Genomic DNA, 19,006 nt, shown 5'->3' on the forward strand with positions numbered 1-19,006 from the left:
CCTCCTCCACTTTTTTCCTGGAGAAGTATTCAGCACAGCCATGGACCTAAATTTCATTTCATTTAATGAAACGTAGCTGAATTGAACTGATGGATTAATTCCAAAAATAAAGTGGAATTGAAGTAAAATGACATGTAAGCATGCATTTTGGTTTTTAATGAACCTCCTTGTTTTCCCTCCAGGTGGACCCCATGTTTATGGTGCCAGCTCCCCCTGCTCCAGGCCACCCCGGGGCCCCCGGATCCTCTCTGCCCTCAGCCCCTTCCTTCTCCCCTCCGGCCCTGCCCACCTCCAACCCCAAGCAGCTGGCGGTGAGGACGCGGTCTATAGGCACCAACACCCAGGATGGAGGCGTCTCCGGAACAGTGGAGGGCGACTCTGCCTGTCTGGGGCCCTGCCAGCCCGGAACCAGTGTCAACCTGGAGGGCATCGTGTGGCACGAGACTGAGGAGGGTAAGGAGTGTTTCTGAAAAGTAAACGGTGGGCCTTCACTAGTGAATGTTCTATTGGTAGCAAGTTTAAAGGGCTCGTTTTTACAAAACGGCCCAAATTACAAAAACAATACCTACTGTATATTTTTAGTGGTATTTATGTAGAGAGACTTTGAGATAGCCACTTCTGAGGTGAATGGAATATACTAACTACCAGTGTATTGCAAGCCTGGTGGCCCACCTGGCCTAAGTTGCCCCCCACCAGGCCTAAACCACCGGGAATTATTTTTTAATGTATTTTTAAGACGTTTTAAACTACAGTTACAGTGGGGCGGCTCAGTTGGAAACTTAGACATAGTCATACTGTATTTTTAAATATCCAGTTAGCTTTTAGCACTGACTTAATGTAGAGCCTCTATGGAATCTGTGTTATAGCTTTTTTAAATTCTCGCGATTCTTTCCATGATTCTGTTATCACAGGCTCTACATTAATGCTGCCATCAGTCTGTGACTGGCCCAGGAAGAGCCCTAGTCAAAAAAAAGACTACTTGCCACAGGGCTAACAGCTTTTCTGGGGGAAACCCTAAGACTTTCTAGTCTGTGCTGATGTGGACGTGGAGAGTCTTACATGCCAAACTAGAGTAAATGAAATGTAGTCGAGCCTCAGTGAAAGCCAAGATGGTGGAAATGCATCAGCAGCTTTTCTGATCCTCAAGCTTGACTTGACTTCGACAAAATGACTCTTTTTTATGCCTCAATGTGTGGAACCGATCACTGCCCTATTTCCATTGTTTTCACATTTGAGGATCAGTGGTCGTCATTTAATCTGTGGCTCTAAACAGGCTGAAAGGCTGACGATCACAAACTATTTTTACTGAACGCAGGCTGAGTGGAAGTGAGGTGTGAAAATTCAGGTGCGAGTTTCAAGCAAATGGTTTGTTTTGTTCCTCCTCATTAAAACTAAAGAATGTGTAGTTTGCATGAGTACATTTAACAAGGGATGCTGTAATTGGAGACTCTTCATTTTTAGAAGCTGTGGAAGGAAAGCATCCAAATTTCTGACAGCTCCACGGGAACCGTCTGTCTGGACTATAGGTCTGGACTCAGAGCTGAGTAAATATTTCTGCCTCCTTATGTGTTACTTTTCAGGTTTACTGGACTGTTTTGTGCTTCCAAAATGAGACTGACTGACCAGAAAAACAACATCATTAGTCGATTGGTTGGTTGGTTGGTTGGTTGGTTGGTTGCAGCTTGTATCCACATCTCAAGGTGTTAATCAGTGGATGAAGTTGGTTCATTGTAATAATGTGACTTAAATATGGAATATTATCGCGAGATGTGAGATATATCTATATCTATATATATATATATATATATATATATATGTATATATATATATATATATATATATATATATATATATATCGTTACATCCCTAGTCTATATGACATGTTGTGCCATGTGTGTTTGACTGACACAATGCTCTGTGACACTGCCAATGTGAATGAACGTTGTCACGCCGATTGCCCAAAGAACTCAGCAGAGGCAGTTTTACGTCGTGTTACATCTACTGTACTTCTTCTGCCAGAACATCGCCTTTCAATATTACCTTTTTTTTGTCAAGAAAATGTGGATTTTAAATGCTGGACGTTTCATGGCCGGGTTGGATCAGTGGGTAGAGCAGGCGCACATGAGGTCACTGAGAGGTTTATGCCTCGATGCAGAGGTCCAGAGTTTGAATCCGACCTGTGACGATTTCTTGCATGTCTTCCCCCTCTCTCTCCCCTTTCTCACCAGCTGTCCTGTCAAAAATTAAAGGCGGAAAAGCCCCAAAAAAGATCTTGGGAAAAAAAAGCTGGACATTTCAATGCAGTTTGCCCCCCTAAGAAGATCATGGATTTATCCTGTTTGGCCAAATGAAATTGGGTGTCGTTCTCGTTATGTGGGTCTGAAAAACATATGCCAGAAGAACAAATAGATGCTTATTATCTTTTTCATTCCAAATTAAAATAATCATAGTCGAGTTTATTTTTAAAAATGTCTGGATATCCTCATAGGAGCAGTTTTGGTGTTGAGCTGCACATACTCACAAGTCCAAAACAAGAAAAAAGTAGAACAAGAAACCCGTCCAACACTACAAAACGATACCACGGGAGTACCGGACGGTGTATCCGTCGGCCTGATGATTCATCCGCCAATTTCGACGCCATCGCACTTTGATAGGCCGTTAACGAGGATAGCGCTTAGCACCGCAGCCTCTCAGCGGAGGTGTAATACCTTACTGCAGGCTGCTATTGAATAATCCCATCTATCGTTGCCCATCTCACTTTGCCAGCCTTGGGGTTTCTGAAAGTGGAGTTTTGAGTTTGGCGGAGAGGCGTTTGTATCCCGGCCCAGTATTAATTAACTTTCAGTTTCTCACTCCGCCCAGGCAAAACTAAAAAAGAGGAGAAGAAGTAGAAAAAACAAGCACAACACATGGGAATATATCCTGGGCGAAGGGTGATCCTAAACAGGCCAGAGAGGAGGAGAGAGGAGAGAGGAGAGAAGGAAAGAGAGACTGTGTTTGTAAGAGATGGAGCGAGAGAAAACCAGAGGGGGGCTAAAACTTCAGTCAGCACAGTGAAAACATTGAAATGAAATTGAATTAAAATGTTTCCTTGCAGACATTGACAATCTTAAACAGGTAAAAACAAACAAAAACATATAGATGATGAACGCCAAAATTAAAAAATGAAGCTTTAAAACACATTTAAAATGAGAAACCAGAGATGAATTCAATAAAAAAATGTAGTGCTGCTGAGGAATTAGTCAATCAGGAAATAAATCAACTACAATTACAAAGTCATTCAGCAAGAAAAAAGACATCTACAAAAAGAAAGTAATCACAGTTTCAAATACATTTTAAAATCAAAATACCCACCATGACGGTCGGTCATGGGGCACATGTGACATGATGTGTAATGTGACATATTTCCAATTGACACTAAATGTGTTTAGTTATGAGAGGGATTTATTTCAAATCATTCAGATTTCATTGGCTCGCTAAAAAGTGGGTGACCTGCATTGTTTGATGGAGAAATGAATGAAATATAAACAAAGTTTATGCAGACTGAGATCCAAATACAGACCTCTGACCAATAATAATAATAATAATAATAATAATAATAATCTCTATTCTTCACCCTATATCAGATTTCATTAGACACATATATGTATATTCCCCAAGTTATGAGTCCTCAAAATCAGTGTCAGTGTCAAATTAAAGACCTCATATTATGCTCATGTTTAGGTTCATAATTGTATTCAGAGGTTGTACCAGAATAGGTTTACATGGTTTAATTTAAAAAGAAAACACCATATTTTTGTTGTACTGCACATTGCTGCAGCTCCTCTTTTCACCCTGTGTGTTGAGCTCTCTGTTTTAGCTACAGAGTGAGGCATCTCACTTCTGTTCCATCTTTGTTGGGAGTCGTACATGAGCAGTACCTCGGTAGGAACTACCAGCCAGTCAGAAGCAGAGTAGGGCGGAGCCTGACAAAACAAACCTGCTTCAGTACATAGACAGCCGGTAACCATGGCTTCAGCTCAGCCGTACATATTAGAACCCAGGCAGAACAACCTGAACCAGCATCGCAACCTAGACCGGAGCAAGGCGTTTCAGAGTGGTTAAGTTAAATGTTAACAAATTAGTCTTTCATACGTCTCCTGGACATGGCGATACAACTATCTGAACCTTCAGGCCTCCGCTCTAACTAACTTGGTTTGAGGGCGTGCCAAACTAGCAGCTAGGCAAGCATTATAACGTGTGTAACAAGGTGATGCAAAATGACTCGCGTTGTGTCACGGAAGTAAAGGCTGGACTACAATAGAGCTGTTTGGAGCAGTTTGTGAACAGTGTTTTCTTTTGGAGATGGTAAGTCCTTTTGGGGTGGACTTTGGGCTTTTTCACTTTGTAAACCTATAACATGCACAAAAAAGATATATAACACAATAAAGGAAAGGGCAAAGCCAAAAAGCATAATATAAGGCACTTTACCAGCCAAAATATGAAATTGCATTTTCTTTGTAACATCACAAAACTCTCTTGTTGGAGTTGCGAGTCCTGCTGGTTTATTCTCCGTTTTCATTGACTGAAAACTGACCAAAAACAGACGACTCAGCTTCACCAAAATGAAGACTGAAAAACATGAACTATTTTGGTACAAACATTTACCCACAAAGTGTAGTGTGTAGTGTAGTGCCAAATGGAGAAAAAAAAAAAAAAATATATATATATATATATATATATATACTGTTATTAGAGGTGTGCAAAAAAATCAATTCACATTCGAATCGTGATTCAAGCTCTACCAAGCAATTTTTTAAATTGTATGTCTACTGCAATCACATGGGAAAAGTAACATTTACATACTGGGAATCGTTTTTTTGAATCGAGAATCGATTTTGAATCGAATCTTGAGCCTAAAAATCGATATCGAATCGTGACATTTTCTGAATCGTGCACCCCTATACTGTATATATATATTCAATGTTTTACAGGAGGAGAAAGGAGAAGGATTTTACATATTTGATAGATAGCGAGAGATAACTGAACAGGTTTTGAACTGAATGTATTTTATATATCACTTTGGTAAATATTTATTAAAAGTTAAGTATTCGAACATTCAACTCTCGGCCTCTCTTCGATACAGAAATGAATTCAAATTATAGAATACACCTATTGCCAATAAAAAGATGTGAATGTATTTAGATGTAGATGGGTTAAGGGATTGGAAGGCTGCTGGCGTTACAAAACCGTCTGATAAACCGGTATATTGTTCTTCTCGTCTTCTTGCTCTCTTCAATGCCACCAGCCTCTTTTGACAAAAACTGTAATTTTAGCTCGCAGAACACGGGAGTTGCAGGTCTACCGCTGCCTTGATCGGTTACTTTGTGTTATTGTGTGACTTTGGTGTTTTAAAAGGTTTAGGAACTAAGCAAAACATGGGACTATCCCTTTAATAGCCGTGGTCCATGAGGGAATAGTTCATCAAAATCTTCAATATTGCCCTCAATAACTCCTTTTAAAAACCCCTGGATTCACAGAGGAAACAAATGACTTGTTCTGTGGCCCATTGCAGAATATTCCACCTTTCCACCAAATTTCCCTCAAATGAGTTCCTCATAAGAAACGAGCAGACGAGCAGGCCTGAACACATCGCCTCCCTGGTGTAGGAAATAAATGCGAGCAGCAAACATCAAAGCTTCGTGTTTCCAGGTTTATGAGAGTAAACAAACTGCAGCAGCATCAGTAAAGTGAAGCAGAGGAACAGGATATAAAAATAACATGATGATACATCTGGAGTTCTACATATGCACAGAGAGATGTAATATACTACCAAATACTAATATGCAGACATACAGTATTTTTTTTAGTACACGGGGAGAGTCTGAAGAGCAAGGACAAAGATGGATGGACTGAGGAGGGATAAAAGAAAGATAAATATGAGAAAAGGAACAAGAACATGGATCCATTGCTCAGTCTGACAGAATGGATAGATGAGGAGGAGGAGAAAGAGAAAGAAGTGAGGAGATGGACAGAATAGCAACAGAGGTTTTTGTCTATTTTTAACCCACCCGGGGGATGGAGAGATGGAGAGGAATGTAAAGATGGAGATGGAAAGAAACCGATGAAGAGGGATCATTTCGATGGACAACGTCAAGAGTCAAAGAGAGGCGAAGAACGACGAAGAGAGACATGAGAGAGCTTCTTTTGTCTTTTCTTTTTTCTCGTGTTTTTCATCCCGAAGCGTCCTCCCTGCTGCATGGGGACTACTGTTCAGGAGGTGGAGGGATAGCTGGAGAGCCCCCTCCTCGTGACGGCGGAGGGATACGATGAGGGGAAGATGCCGGTTGCATGTTAATTAAGCAGAATACTAATTGGAAAGACAGAAAGGAAAAGAAGAAGATGAGACCACCATTTCAGCTTCAGACCCCCCCCAACCCCCCTCCCACACACACACACACACACACACACACACACACACCCTCCTCCGCCCTGCAGGACACCAGTCTGATGAGCGCTAATCAGATGGTGATTGGCCCGACTATTAGCTGAGCTCCTAAGACTGTCTCTCTGTCTGTCTGTCTGATTTGATGCCAGAGATAAAGTCAATTACAATGATTATAAATAATTACTGTCTTGTAAACACACATGTAAAATCTTTGCGCGTTATAAACACGGTAATGTAGCTGATTTCTGTTATTTGCTCTTCAAGAATAGTGCATACTGTAGTTTGGGGGAAATATATATAAAAATATATCACCGTCTGTTGGAGAGCTAGATGAACAAAATCAATACCACTCTCATGTCTGTCTGTAAATATGAAGCTACAGCCAGCACCTTGTTAGCTTAGCTTAGCATTAAGACTGGAAACTAGGGGGAAACAGCTAGCCTAGCTCTTTTCAAAAGGTTACACCTACAACCAACTTTTAAATCTCACTGATTGAACATGTTTTAGCTTGTTAGTCTATTCTGTACAAAAACCAAAGTGTAAAGATGAGAATTTACTGTTTTATGGGTTTTTTTGGCCGTACTATTATTTTTTTTTTTGGCTCTAGGCAGTTGCCAGGCAACCAGCGGAGACTCCAGACCATCCAATCATTCCTTTTTCTGCCTTCTTCTAAAACACACCACCAAGCACAAAACTGACTTATTTATAAAGTAGAGAAGAAAATAGGGGGCAAGTCCACCACAGCAACATGCATCCTGTAAAAGTTTTGACAAAAGAAACATCACATGTGGCTTCATGACATTTATATACAACTTATTTGCAACCTAAAAAACAGAAATTGGAGGCAACGTGATGCCGACCGTTTTTTTTACAAACATAAAGAGGAAATGTTAACTAAAGCATCAGTAAAATGTTCACTGCTAACATATGTAACAGTTTTCTGCCAAAATATCCAATCTTACAATACAATATCCACTTTTAGTGACAACAGCATTATTAAACATTTGTATGGTTACGTTTAGTCACTGGCAGCATGTGGTTAAGGTTAGAGAAAGATCATGGTCTTGGTTTAATAAAAAGAAAGTCAGAAGTCACTTGAGACCCAACGTGTTTATTAACATTTAATCGAAACCACCATTTTCCCCTGACTTTAACCAAAGAGCTTTTGTTGCCTAAAGCTGACCAAAGATGGGAATCAGAATGTGAACCCAGGTCTCTGGTGTCACAGTCCTGCACTATGTACGCCCACCATCAACCCTGACCACCTCCAGTCAGCCATTATGTTTGGCAGCGAGGCACTGAGGAGACAGTGGGTTGTAGATTTGTCCACAGCGCCTGCTACAGTGTCAGCAACTTATGCACAGATGAGAGTTTGAGCAAATTAATGCACAATAGTTGTTGCGGATAGCGCATACACACCTACTGAGAGCGTAACACAGAGCAGAAACTATGACTGCAACAAAGAGAGCAGTGGCTAAGATGGGCTCTGAGCTTAAATAGACCAGCACACTGAAATGAAACTGAGTGTGTTGGACAGTTGATGCAGAGAGTGGGGCATGTCAGTTTAGCAGCGTTTGCGCTTTCTTTTTCTTAAATCTTAGTTTGAATAGCAGTTGCAAAATCAACAGATTAATACAAAAGAAATCAGCAGTCATATAGAGGCTATACAAACACAGCTTACAGTAGGAATGAATGTGAACTTTGAGGGAATGTTTTCATGAATCTGTTTTGTTATGTGCAGTACGGGAGGAGTCAGATAGAGCAGACAAGGTAGAAAAAAAGAAAGAGAAAGAACCTTTAGTTTTTCACTGAATCAGATGCGACAAACTGCTCAATCTAAGCCTGAAGAAGACTGCTTCCTGGAACTTGTTTAGTCTGAGGGGCCAAACACTGAAGAACACACAGTGTATTTACATGCACACTCGTTATACTGGTTTTGATCATATTGGGGATATGATGTTTACATGGAATATGAGAAACCTGCAGCTTTCTTTATGATTCCAACATTATCCAGGTTTCTGATCAATCTAAGTCAGTGCAGGTGTGTGTGTGTGTGTGTGTGTGTGTTGACTTACTGTACCTCCGTGTTTGTGATGAAAACATCTTGGTTTAAAGATTAACTAAAATGCAGTTCCTTTGTCAAGGTTGTCATAAAATACAGTTCTTTTTGCTGTTAGTCACAGTGGGCTGCCGACTCAATTCCAGGTCCATGTGTGTTTGTGTTATGTCGTGCATGTGAAAATGAACTGCTACCTCCTCTGTCAGCTCTATCCACTGAAAAGAAATAAGCAGAGGAATCAGGCCAATTACAAAAGCTGGTCAGTCTGACGTGGTGTTGCCTGCATTGCATTGCTATTCATGAGCTCGCCCAAATGAGCTGGGTAAAGGATGCTGAAATCCAGGCTCTCATTGGCTAGCTGTTAGCCAATCAGAGTCAAGCAGCTTAGCTCGTTGAATATTAATGACAACCGGCACAAATCGAGCTGAGTTTTCCTGCAGGCTTTCTGTACCACGCTAGAATGGCTTGAAACAAGGTAACCAAGGCATTTTTTCAACAAAAAATGTTAGAGAGTCCATGGTAGAACAGCTTTACCTTGCTGTCAGACAGCCCTTTATGACAGGGAAACTGAAGCCGTTATCTGTGCTCTTTTTGAAGCCACCAGACTCCTTTTTAAAAAAACAGTAATTTTACCTCGCAGAAGACGAGAGTTGCTGGTCTACCTCTGCCTCGATCAGTTCATTTTTTTGTGTTTTGTTAGTTTCTAACCCTTTTTAAAGCACCAAAGTACACAATAACATGAACAAATTAACCGATCAAGGCAGTGATCAGCAACTTATGTGTTCTGCGAGGTAAAATTACTGGTTTTGTCTAAAGAGTCGTGTGGCTTTGAAGAGAGTGATGTAATCGCTTCCGTTTCCTGTGGTAAAGGGCATTTGACAGCAAGGTAAAGCAGTGAAAGTATTCTAAATATAGCGTCCACTTAGACAGATATTGATATTGACACAGAGGGGTCTGCGGGGGTACGCCGTCGTTTCGACGCAGAAGCATAAAACGGCCTTAACACACTAACTATGGAGAAATAGCTCATACAACCCCACCTCAAAAGATCCAAACTATCCCTTTAAGAGGGCATTTACAGAAACTATTGGGAATATTAAGTTGTTGACTAATGAAATCCATTCAGCTCATTAATTGGAGATTTAAAAAATTTAAATCTGCCTCATCACCGTCCACCTTTTGTTAAACTGAGCGACACACTTGGCCGTGTTCCCCAGCTCTCATTTATCTGTGAGAGTGTTTTGTGATGGCGGCGGCTTAATTGAAGAGCAAGAAGTCGTGTGTTGCAGTCAAACCTCGTTTTGACGCTGTAATGCATCCAGGATTTGATTTGCTCTGCGTTGCCGCTGGCACATTACAAAACGGAGGTTAATGGTTTTTAAATGTCAGTCTGAGAGTGCGTGTGAGAGAGAAAGACAAAGAGAGAGACATTTATTTGAGATGCCTGAAGGGTCATAAATTCTCAGATTAAAGTTGAAACTATGAAGACTACATTTTCCTTACAACCAAAAACCTGACAGCAATGGAAGACTGTATTTTCCTCTGATGTTGCTGACTGATATCAGTTTGAGCAATTTCACAGAGGCTGTAACAGACAATCTGAGCCTCTTTAAACTCAGTCCTGCTGCTGCTCTCAGACGTCTGCTCGTCGCCACATTGATTTTCCTTCCTTGGTGCAGTTGCAGTGTGCTCCTTTTTTTCATTTCTGCGCATATGTCTTCTATCAGAGTTTCATTAGTTTCTTCATTAGACACAAGTGAGAAGAAAGGAATGAGTAGTTCTGCAGAGCTACAATACATGCAACAAAAGAAGTGCTGCTCAGAAAGTCTGAAAAAGATGAGCAAAAGGTGAAGAGCTTCTTTCAGACAGTCAGACATGATATGTTGTCCTCCATTTCTACAAACCAATCACACCTTTGAACACAGCTGTATCACTGTTTGATTTTGTAATAATCAAATCTTTTTTTTTTTCTGTGATATGAAAAATCCTCATAATTAATGTATTTTAAGACCTTTTTTCCTCTATAACTGATTGAAATCTTATGTGATGAATTAGTGACAAAAACCAATGTCCATGTTTTAAAGAGATGTACATTTTAAGATAAAACTTTAAATGTCACAAAAGATAATTTTGTCATTGAAGGCTGTTATAATCTCAATCCAACTACCCAATTACACATTCACCACTCTATCGTCCCATACAGACCATTTTAACAATTAGGCCGTCCACCTTGAAGAAACGCTCTGGTGGATCACTTCCAAGGTATCTGCGTCCCATGGCCCGGGCCCCTGCTGTACCTAGCAGTGGTATATAAAGGCCGGGCCCCTGCTGTACCTAGCAGTGGGTCCGCGCCTCTCAAGATGGCGCTGATAAATGCTCGATCCATTACAAACAAATCTTTTATTCTGAATGATTTGTTTATTAATAGGTGCCTTGATTTCTTGTTCCTGACGGAGACTTGGCAGAAAAACTTGGAATACGGCCCTCTAATTGAACTTTGTCCACCTGACTGTTGTTTTATCAGTACTCCCAGGACCTCAGGTCATGGTGGAGGGCTCGCGGTGGTATATAAAGGCTGCTTTCAAAGTCAGACAGTACCCATTAGAGTTTTTTCCTCATTTGAACTGCAGGTTACCAAAGTTGGTAGTTCTAATCCATTTTATTGTATTTTAATTTATCGACCGCCTGGTTCTAACAGTTCTTTTTTGTCTGAATTTAGTGATTTTTTATCATCCATTATTATGTTGGGTAAAGTTATTATGGTTGGAGATTTTAATATTCATGTTGACGACTTGTCTTGCACTTTAGCTGCTGATTTTCTTAATGTCACTGAGGCTTTTAATTTTATCCAGCATGTTTCTGGTCCCACACACATTGGGGATCACACTTTGGACCTTGTTTTTACTCTTGGTCTTAATATTGACTCTGTTTGCTCTGAGGAACTGCATATTACTGACCATGATTGTGTTTTGTTTAATTTGTCTTTTAATCCAGATGTATTGCCCAGTAAAAATGTAAGATGTTCTCGCATGTTAAATCACTCCTCAGCTGAGAAGTTTACTGTAGCTTTTGTCCAAAGCGTAGTGCTGTCCTCTCATGCTGAAATTAATGATCTGGTCCATTCATTCAACACAAATTGCATATCAGTGTTGGATAAAGTGGCTCCATGTCAAATGCGTCGTGTTTCCCCCGTCAACTCATCCTCATGGCTTAGTGACTCCATACGCTGTTTCAGGCATACATGTCGGAGGGCGGAACGACAGTGGAAATCCTCCAAGCTTCATGTTCACCAGCTGTATTACAAGGACCTATTAACTGAATACAACAACATGGTCAAGGAGGCGAGAACAACTTATTTTGCTAATCTTATTTCTTCCAGTAAACAAAACCTTAAAGTCCTTTTTGAAACCATCAACAATATTGTCAATCCTGCTCCCCCTGAAGTGCCAATTTGTTCAAATAAGGACTGCAGTGACTTTCTCAAGTTCTTTGTAAAGAAAATCAGTGATGTCAGAAATGGCATTATCCCTTCGACTACTCCACTTTCGGCTCACTCAATCCAGCCACCAGTCCTGAACCATTTTGCTCCAATCTTGCTACAAGAACTCACTGATCTGGTTAGCAGCATGAAATCTTCCTCGAGCCCAGGAGATATTATACCAACTTCATTATTTAAAAATGTTCTTGGGTCTGTGAGTACTTGGGTTCTCGCTATACTCAACAGCTCTCTGCAATCTGGTTGTATTTTAAACATGCAAGTGTTCAGCCACTTCTAAAGAAAACCAACCTGGATACATCACTTCTGGAAAATTATAGGCCCATTTCGAAAATGCCTTTTATCTCCAAAATTTTAGAAAAAGTTGTTGCTAAACAGCTCATTGCTGTCCTGAATGCACACAACATTTTAGACAAATTTCAATCTGGTTTCCGTCAGAAACACTCAACTGAAACCACTTCTTAGAGTGTCCAACGATTTATTAATGTCCTCTGACAAGGGTCAATGTTCTGTTTTGGTGCTGCTCGATCTTAGTGCCGCTTTTGATACAGTGGATCATAACATCATGCTTGAAAGACTTAAGCATTGGGTTGGTATCTCAGGAAGCGCCCTGGATTGGTTCACCTCCTATCTATCAGATAGAAGTTTTTCTGTGTGTCTTGGTCCCTATTCCTCAGAAACTGCGGCCCTTTCCTGTGGGGTGCCGCAGGGTTCTGTGTTAGGTCCACTTTTATTTGCATTGTACATGCTCCCCCTGGGACATATAATTAGCCAAGTTGGAGATATTTCTTATCACTTCTATGCAGATGACATCCAGCTGTATGTCTCTTTTGAGCCAGAAGACACTGATAAAGTGTTGAAATTGCTTAAATGTTTCAATTCGATCAAGGATTGGCTCGCAAACAACTTTCTACAGCTCAATGAAAATAAGACCGAAGTCCTTATTGTTGCTCCGGACACTTTAGCTTCCAAGATTAGTCAGCTGCTGGGCTCCTTGTCCTTAGCTGTTCAGTCCAAACTGAAAAATCTTGGTGTAATATTTGATAATAACATGTACTTGGATCAACATATTAAATCTCTGACCCGAACATGTTTCTTTCAATTAAGAAACATTGCCAAACTTAGAGGAGCTTTTTCACATTCTGAGCTTGAGATGATCATTCCTGCTTTTATTTCATCTCAGCTTGATTACTGCAACTCTATTTTCACCTGTCTTAGCAAATCGTCCCAGGAATGTCTACAAATAGTCCAGAATTCTGCTGCAAGGCTGCTGACCAGGTCTAGCAGGATGTCGCGCATCACTCCGATTTTAAACTCCTTACATTGTCTTCCGATTAACTTCAGGATCAAATTTAAAGTTTTGGTTCTGACTTATAAAGCTTTGCATGGTCAGGCTCCTGTGTATATCTCGGACCTGCTCCATTCGTACACTACAAACAGGCCCTTCAGGTCTTCTAACCAGGGATTACTGGTTGTCCCACGCACCCGTTTAAAAACTAGAGGTGACCGTTCATTTGAAGCGGTGGCTCCAAACCTGTGGAACGCCCTTCCTATTGTCTTACGTTCTGCAGTCTCTGTTGAAGATTTTAAAAAGCAGCTGAAGACACACTTGTTTAAATTTGCTTTTGATTCATGTATGTAATTTCTTTTTCTGGTGTCTTTTAATGATTGTTTTTAGTCTTTTAGTCTTTTTAGTTTTATAACTTACTATGTTTTGTACAAATGTTTATCATGTGAAGCACTTTGTGACTTTGTCTGTGAAAGGTGCTATATCAAATAAACGTATTATTATTATTATTATTATTATTATTATTATTTCTTCCTCTTTAAGTCCTGTATCCTGTGTTGCTCTAAACTCTTCACCCTGTTACTGATGCAGGAGCCTCTTCTGGTCCCAGTAGATCCAGTACTAACCCTTTCTGTCTCTGTCTCGTGTGATTGACAGGTGTGCTGGTGGTGAACGTGACATGGAGGAAGAGAACCTACGTGGGAACTCTGTTAGACTGCACCAAACACGACTGGGCTCCTCCAAGGTGATGCTACACTACACACACTTTCTTTTTTTCTTTCTCTTCCTCTATGTTTCTTTACAGAGAACTTTAAAGGCAAGAGAAAGGTTCAACCTAAGGACACAGCATCTGTTTGTTGTTGCAACTCTGTTTAGGTTGCAAAAAATACATGCCAAAAAACTGCTAACCGTGTTAGTAGCACACATTTCAGAGCCAATTAGTGTTAAGTTTGATCATTTTTGTATAGTTTTTTTTCAGGTTAGAAAAAGATCATGGTCATGTTAAAATATAAATATAGGAAGCACTTCTGCTTCCTGTTGGCGGCTTATTACAGTTATAGTACCGTGATGTTTGCAAGTGCACACGTCTGATGAAAAGTTTGTAATCTGCTGCCCCAAAGCTTGATTTTGTCCAGTCAGATGTTTGAGAGGACTGCTCTTTAGTTGTGAAAGGTCTTTGATGCTTTTATGTTGTAGAAAGTCCACTTTACAAATCAACATTATTCAGTTTTGTATGTGGCGAACAAAACGCTGTAGAATGGTTTAACAAGAATGATAACTGAGCAACAGTAACAGTAAAAATAGAAGAAATCAGGATACAGGAAACAGGATTTTTAGAGCCCAATTGCGCTGTTGTGCTTCAATAATAATCAAGGGTCACTTACGCTTTTCTGGACTGGAAAGCAAATTCAGCATCCAGGTTCCAACAGGATTCTTCCCGTCATGCAACACTGTGGGGACCTCCACTGGAATGGAAGTTTGTCTTCTTTTTTTTAAGGCCAAAACTATTTCACATGCAAATAAAACCGTGTGTGTCTGAATTATACTATTTTTTTTTTTAATCTCTGTTAAAATAGTTATTATTGAAGGAAAGAAGACAAAAATATCAATATAACAGCTGATTCATAACTTTTCAACGGCAGTGTATTTGATCCCATGTACACACAGGTGCAGCTGCCTTTGACTTAAAATTTAAATTTTGAAAACAGCACATCATTTTTGCTCCAGTTGGATTGTGATCAGGGGCAACACGGATGTAAAAAAATTAGGACACTGTTCAATTTTTTGGCCACAAGTGACAAAGCTGCATGACGAGTTGATGCTTTGCAGCGTGTTTCCTTTGTAAAATGTCATTATGTCCAACAACTGGTTTCATCATCAACATCTATAAGGATATGTTAACATTTTCTCCAGGTTTGGTCAGGTGCTGGCTGACCAATATCAACTATAAAGAAATTTCAAATTGCTCAGAATAAGGCTGCACGCTATTTACTAAGGTGCCCATTCAGATCAAGCGTTGATGCAATGCATGGCTGCCTATTCTGGTTAAGTGTAAGGAATAGATTAACTACATCATTGCTCAACTTTACCAGAAATATTTTAGTGACTAAACAGCCGAGGGTGTTGTATCAGCATCTTGGTCTTAGTTCTGATAAACATGACTACAGCACTAGACATGCTACCGAGGGCAGATTCACATTACCTAAGGTAAGAACAAACAAAGGGAAAAACACCGTAGTATATAGAGCCATGATTAACTGGAATGCAATGCCTAGTCATGTCATTCAAGAAAATATAAAATCTCAATTCTAAATATTACTTAAAGAACCACTCCTAGCTGAGCAGTACTCTGTATTGGCTATTACTCAATGAATGCTGTTAGTATCATTGAGGGTTTTATGTGTGCATTTGCTTGGTCATATTATCAGTGATCAATGTCATAATCTCATCTCTACATTCTGTGAATAATTTAAACTAGGTCCTGTGTTGTATTGTGTTGTGTTGAATGTTGTTATGTCTTGTTATTATTTTGGTTGTTTTTCTTTCAGTTATGTATTGAATGTTGTTTTTTGGTGGTTGTTTTTAATGTAATGATGCACAGTAACGTATAGCTGCACAAGTTTTGGGTGGACTCCAGGAAGAATAGCTGTGGCTATGGCCCCAGCTAATGGAGATCCCAATAAATCCAATCAAATCTAGTGAGTGTCTGGCTCTCAGACTGGTGAAAACAGGCCTAAAATTATGTTTAAAATCAATTTTCAACAAAATTCTAATTGTAAACGCATTATAAGGACAGGCCTTATATCATTATTCTGACTCACTTCTGCTTGGTGTATTGCCCTGTTCGATCTATCATGTTTAACCATTTTATTGTTATTCTTATTGGCTTTTATTTGCTGGTGATTGTTTATTTGATCAACTGAAAAGAGCACTTAGTTGTTTTTAAGTGCTTTGATGTTGCTGAAATGATAAAAAGGCTGTTAGCTGTTGTTCCATGATGAGCTTTAACAGACACGCTCTCCATCCCAACTGTTACACAGTTATACAAATGAAGAGTGTTTTTTGTAATTGTTGAGTGGAAAATGTGAAACCTCTCAATTATTGCTGCTGTATGTGAATGTTTGTTGTCATGGCAATTACAGCTTAATCTCAGACACCAGGGACTAAATAGCTTTTTCATTTGGACTCTGCTGACGTCTGTCAGCGGTGGCTAAATGCTGTTTTATTATATAATTCAATGGAATAAAATGCTTCCTCTTTGATGATGTATTATCAGTCTCTGCATGAAACTGTAACAAAAAGATAAAATCATGCAAAACAAGTTTGATATTATAAAAAACAATACCAATTAATGAGCTTTAATTTTTCAGCTCTTGTAGACAATGTTTGAATTGTAGGAAATCACCCGGACTAGCTCACTCTATTAAAATCGATAACATTTTAGTTTTCTTGTGGTTATGTCCCTTAAAATGACAATACTGACCTGTATCTGTGCAACGTTTGTCACTAGAGAGGTGTTTTCACATTTCTCTCCTGAATGATGCCTCTGTGAACGTCCCTAAAATCTGAAATTCAAACGCACCCCGGGCAAGCTATAGTTGGTAAATCACAGATTTAAAATCGCTTCGTTGTCTAATACGCAAAAGCTGGAAAAAAAACCTGAAACTTCCAGTGCAGAGCGGACTGTCAGTACAGAGTGAAAACACACTATAATCGTAGCTGTCAGCCACTGCCAGTTATAAGCTAACAAACAACATAAACAAAATAAAAGATGCTAACTACACTTACCATTCTAATAAGTCTGCTGGTCGTCGATTTTGGTGCACAACAGACTCCTCATCTGAGTCTGACTGACGCCGGGTTTAGACATGACGCTAAACTATCGCTGCAGTTCCCGAGCCGGCTGCAGAGCTTAGCAATGGCTTTGGGGCGCTTCCGCTTTCTGGCTGAACATGGCGTGAAACTCAGACATGTATGGCTAAATCTCTCTGATTTTTTTCACCATCTTCTTGATGCACACTGCTCTTTCACCGGTCCACCTAGCAAGGCCAGATCCAGAATTTCTCAATGAGGGAAGGAAAGATTTTCAGAGATTTTCTTTGAACCTTTTACGTAGGTAAACCGTGTTAAATAAAATATGAATCATAGCAGAGATTTTTTTTTTTACATACTTTAAAGCGTGTCAGGAGGGAGAATTAAAATAGAGGCATGAGAGCAACAAATAACCTTGAAATGCCAAAGAAAATCCATTAAATTTCAGCAGGACGTTCCAGCGGCTTCAGTGACATTCAGGGACACACTGATGTAAAAAAGCAATTACAAACATCACAAGAAATGTGAGATATCATCATTTCGAAATCACAGAGGGCGACAACAAAGTCTAGTCTCAACGTGCTTTGCAGTTTCATTCATTAATAAGGTGATTAACACCCAAAACAGTCTTTCCAAGGTCAGAATATATCCATTGAGTCCTGCGATGTTGTGCCATAATTAATGCACTAAAAGGCCAGCACATAGGGTCCAGTTTGAAAAATAGAGCCATACTCTGTAGATAAATCTAAAGCAACGCATTTTCCTTATCCAAGCAGACAGGTTTTAGATATAAATAACAATGTGTGAGGGTAGAGAAGCATTCGGTATTAAAGTGTGAGGCTCTCTGGTAAACAGCATCAAAAGACTTCAAAGTAGAAAGGGATGACATGTGAATACAAAATGTCTCCATCAAATAGAAAGATAACTGTAGATTGTACAGGTTTTCATGTTATCAAAAAAGAAGCAGGCTTTGTACAGAACAAAATAATTTGTTATCCTTGACGTCTGGGTAAAGTGGTCCACATGAGCCTTGAATGATAATCTGTTATCTTTCAAGTTTTTTTTGTCTGATGGAGTTCAATTTGGGTAACAATATGAACAAGTTGTTCTCGGGTTAAAACCTTTCAAGAACAACCGCATCAACAAGAAAAACAGCTTTGTTTTCAGTCTGACACAATACATTACGACGTGAAACGATACAGTGTAAAACAATATGAAGTAGGGGTGCAAGATATATCGACTCAATATCGTTATCGCAATATATCGAAAGTGTCGCAATAAGTATGCAATATTTTATTTTTTATTTTGTGAAGCGCTGCGTCCAGTCCGTTGGCTGTGTGGCTTAGTTGTTTGATTTAGAGCCCGCTTGAAACGCTTTAATGATCATGTTTCATTGGTCAGTTACCGTGCCACTTGCACATGTTGGTGCACGTCAGCGCACGGGGCCACTACGTGACAAACCCTATGGAGTGTACCACGTGACGTGTGTGCATATTTCGACGGAGTGACAGTGTAAGTGAAGAAATAGATAGAGACTAAACTAAACTGAACGAATCAAAGAGAAAGAAAAGTTGTGTCCTGTTCTCTTTATTTATTTTATACTGTCCAACGAGTAAAACATGTCTTGTTCTGTAGACATGGTTGTTATTTATTAATTCACGTTGGACCAGTCCAATATGACACTCAGTTGAAATAAACCTTGTGTTGTAAGAAAACTTGTTTAATTTGTTATGAATCTATTTTGATGCGTTTTCTTGTAACTTCTGTAATTTTACATATGTTTAAAAATATTGAAATTAATATCGATATCGCAATATTCATAATCGATATCGCAATATCACAAATTTTCAATATCGTGCAACCCTAATATGAAGTGATACAATGTGAAACGATAAAATGCGATATTATAACTGCTAACTAGCT

The 19,006-nt window shown here is 39.6% G+C and overlaps 1 protein-coding gene across 1 annotated transcript in view; it reads left to right on the forward strand.

The window, feature by feature from the left end:
* Positions 1-19,006, forward strand: part of znf608 (zinc finger protein 608) — a 58,634-nt gene that overhangs the window by 27,024 nt on the left and 12,604 nt on the right. Inside the window, exons 2-3 of the mRNA XM_078249832.1 lie at positions 183-453; positions 13,928-14,015. Coding sequence (XP_078105958.1) covers positions 183-453; positions 13,928-14,015 — 359 coding nt within the window. The remainder of the gene's footprint in view (positions 1-182; positions 454-13,927; positions 14,016-19,006) is intronic.

Source organism: Sander vitreus, chromosome 5 (genome assembly GCF_031162955.1).
Source record: "Sander vitreus isolate 19-12246 chromosome 5, sanVit1, whole genome shotgun sequence".
Taxonomy (NCBI): Eukaryota; Metazoa; Chordata; class Actinopteri; order Perciformes; family Percidae; genus Sander; species Sander vitreus.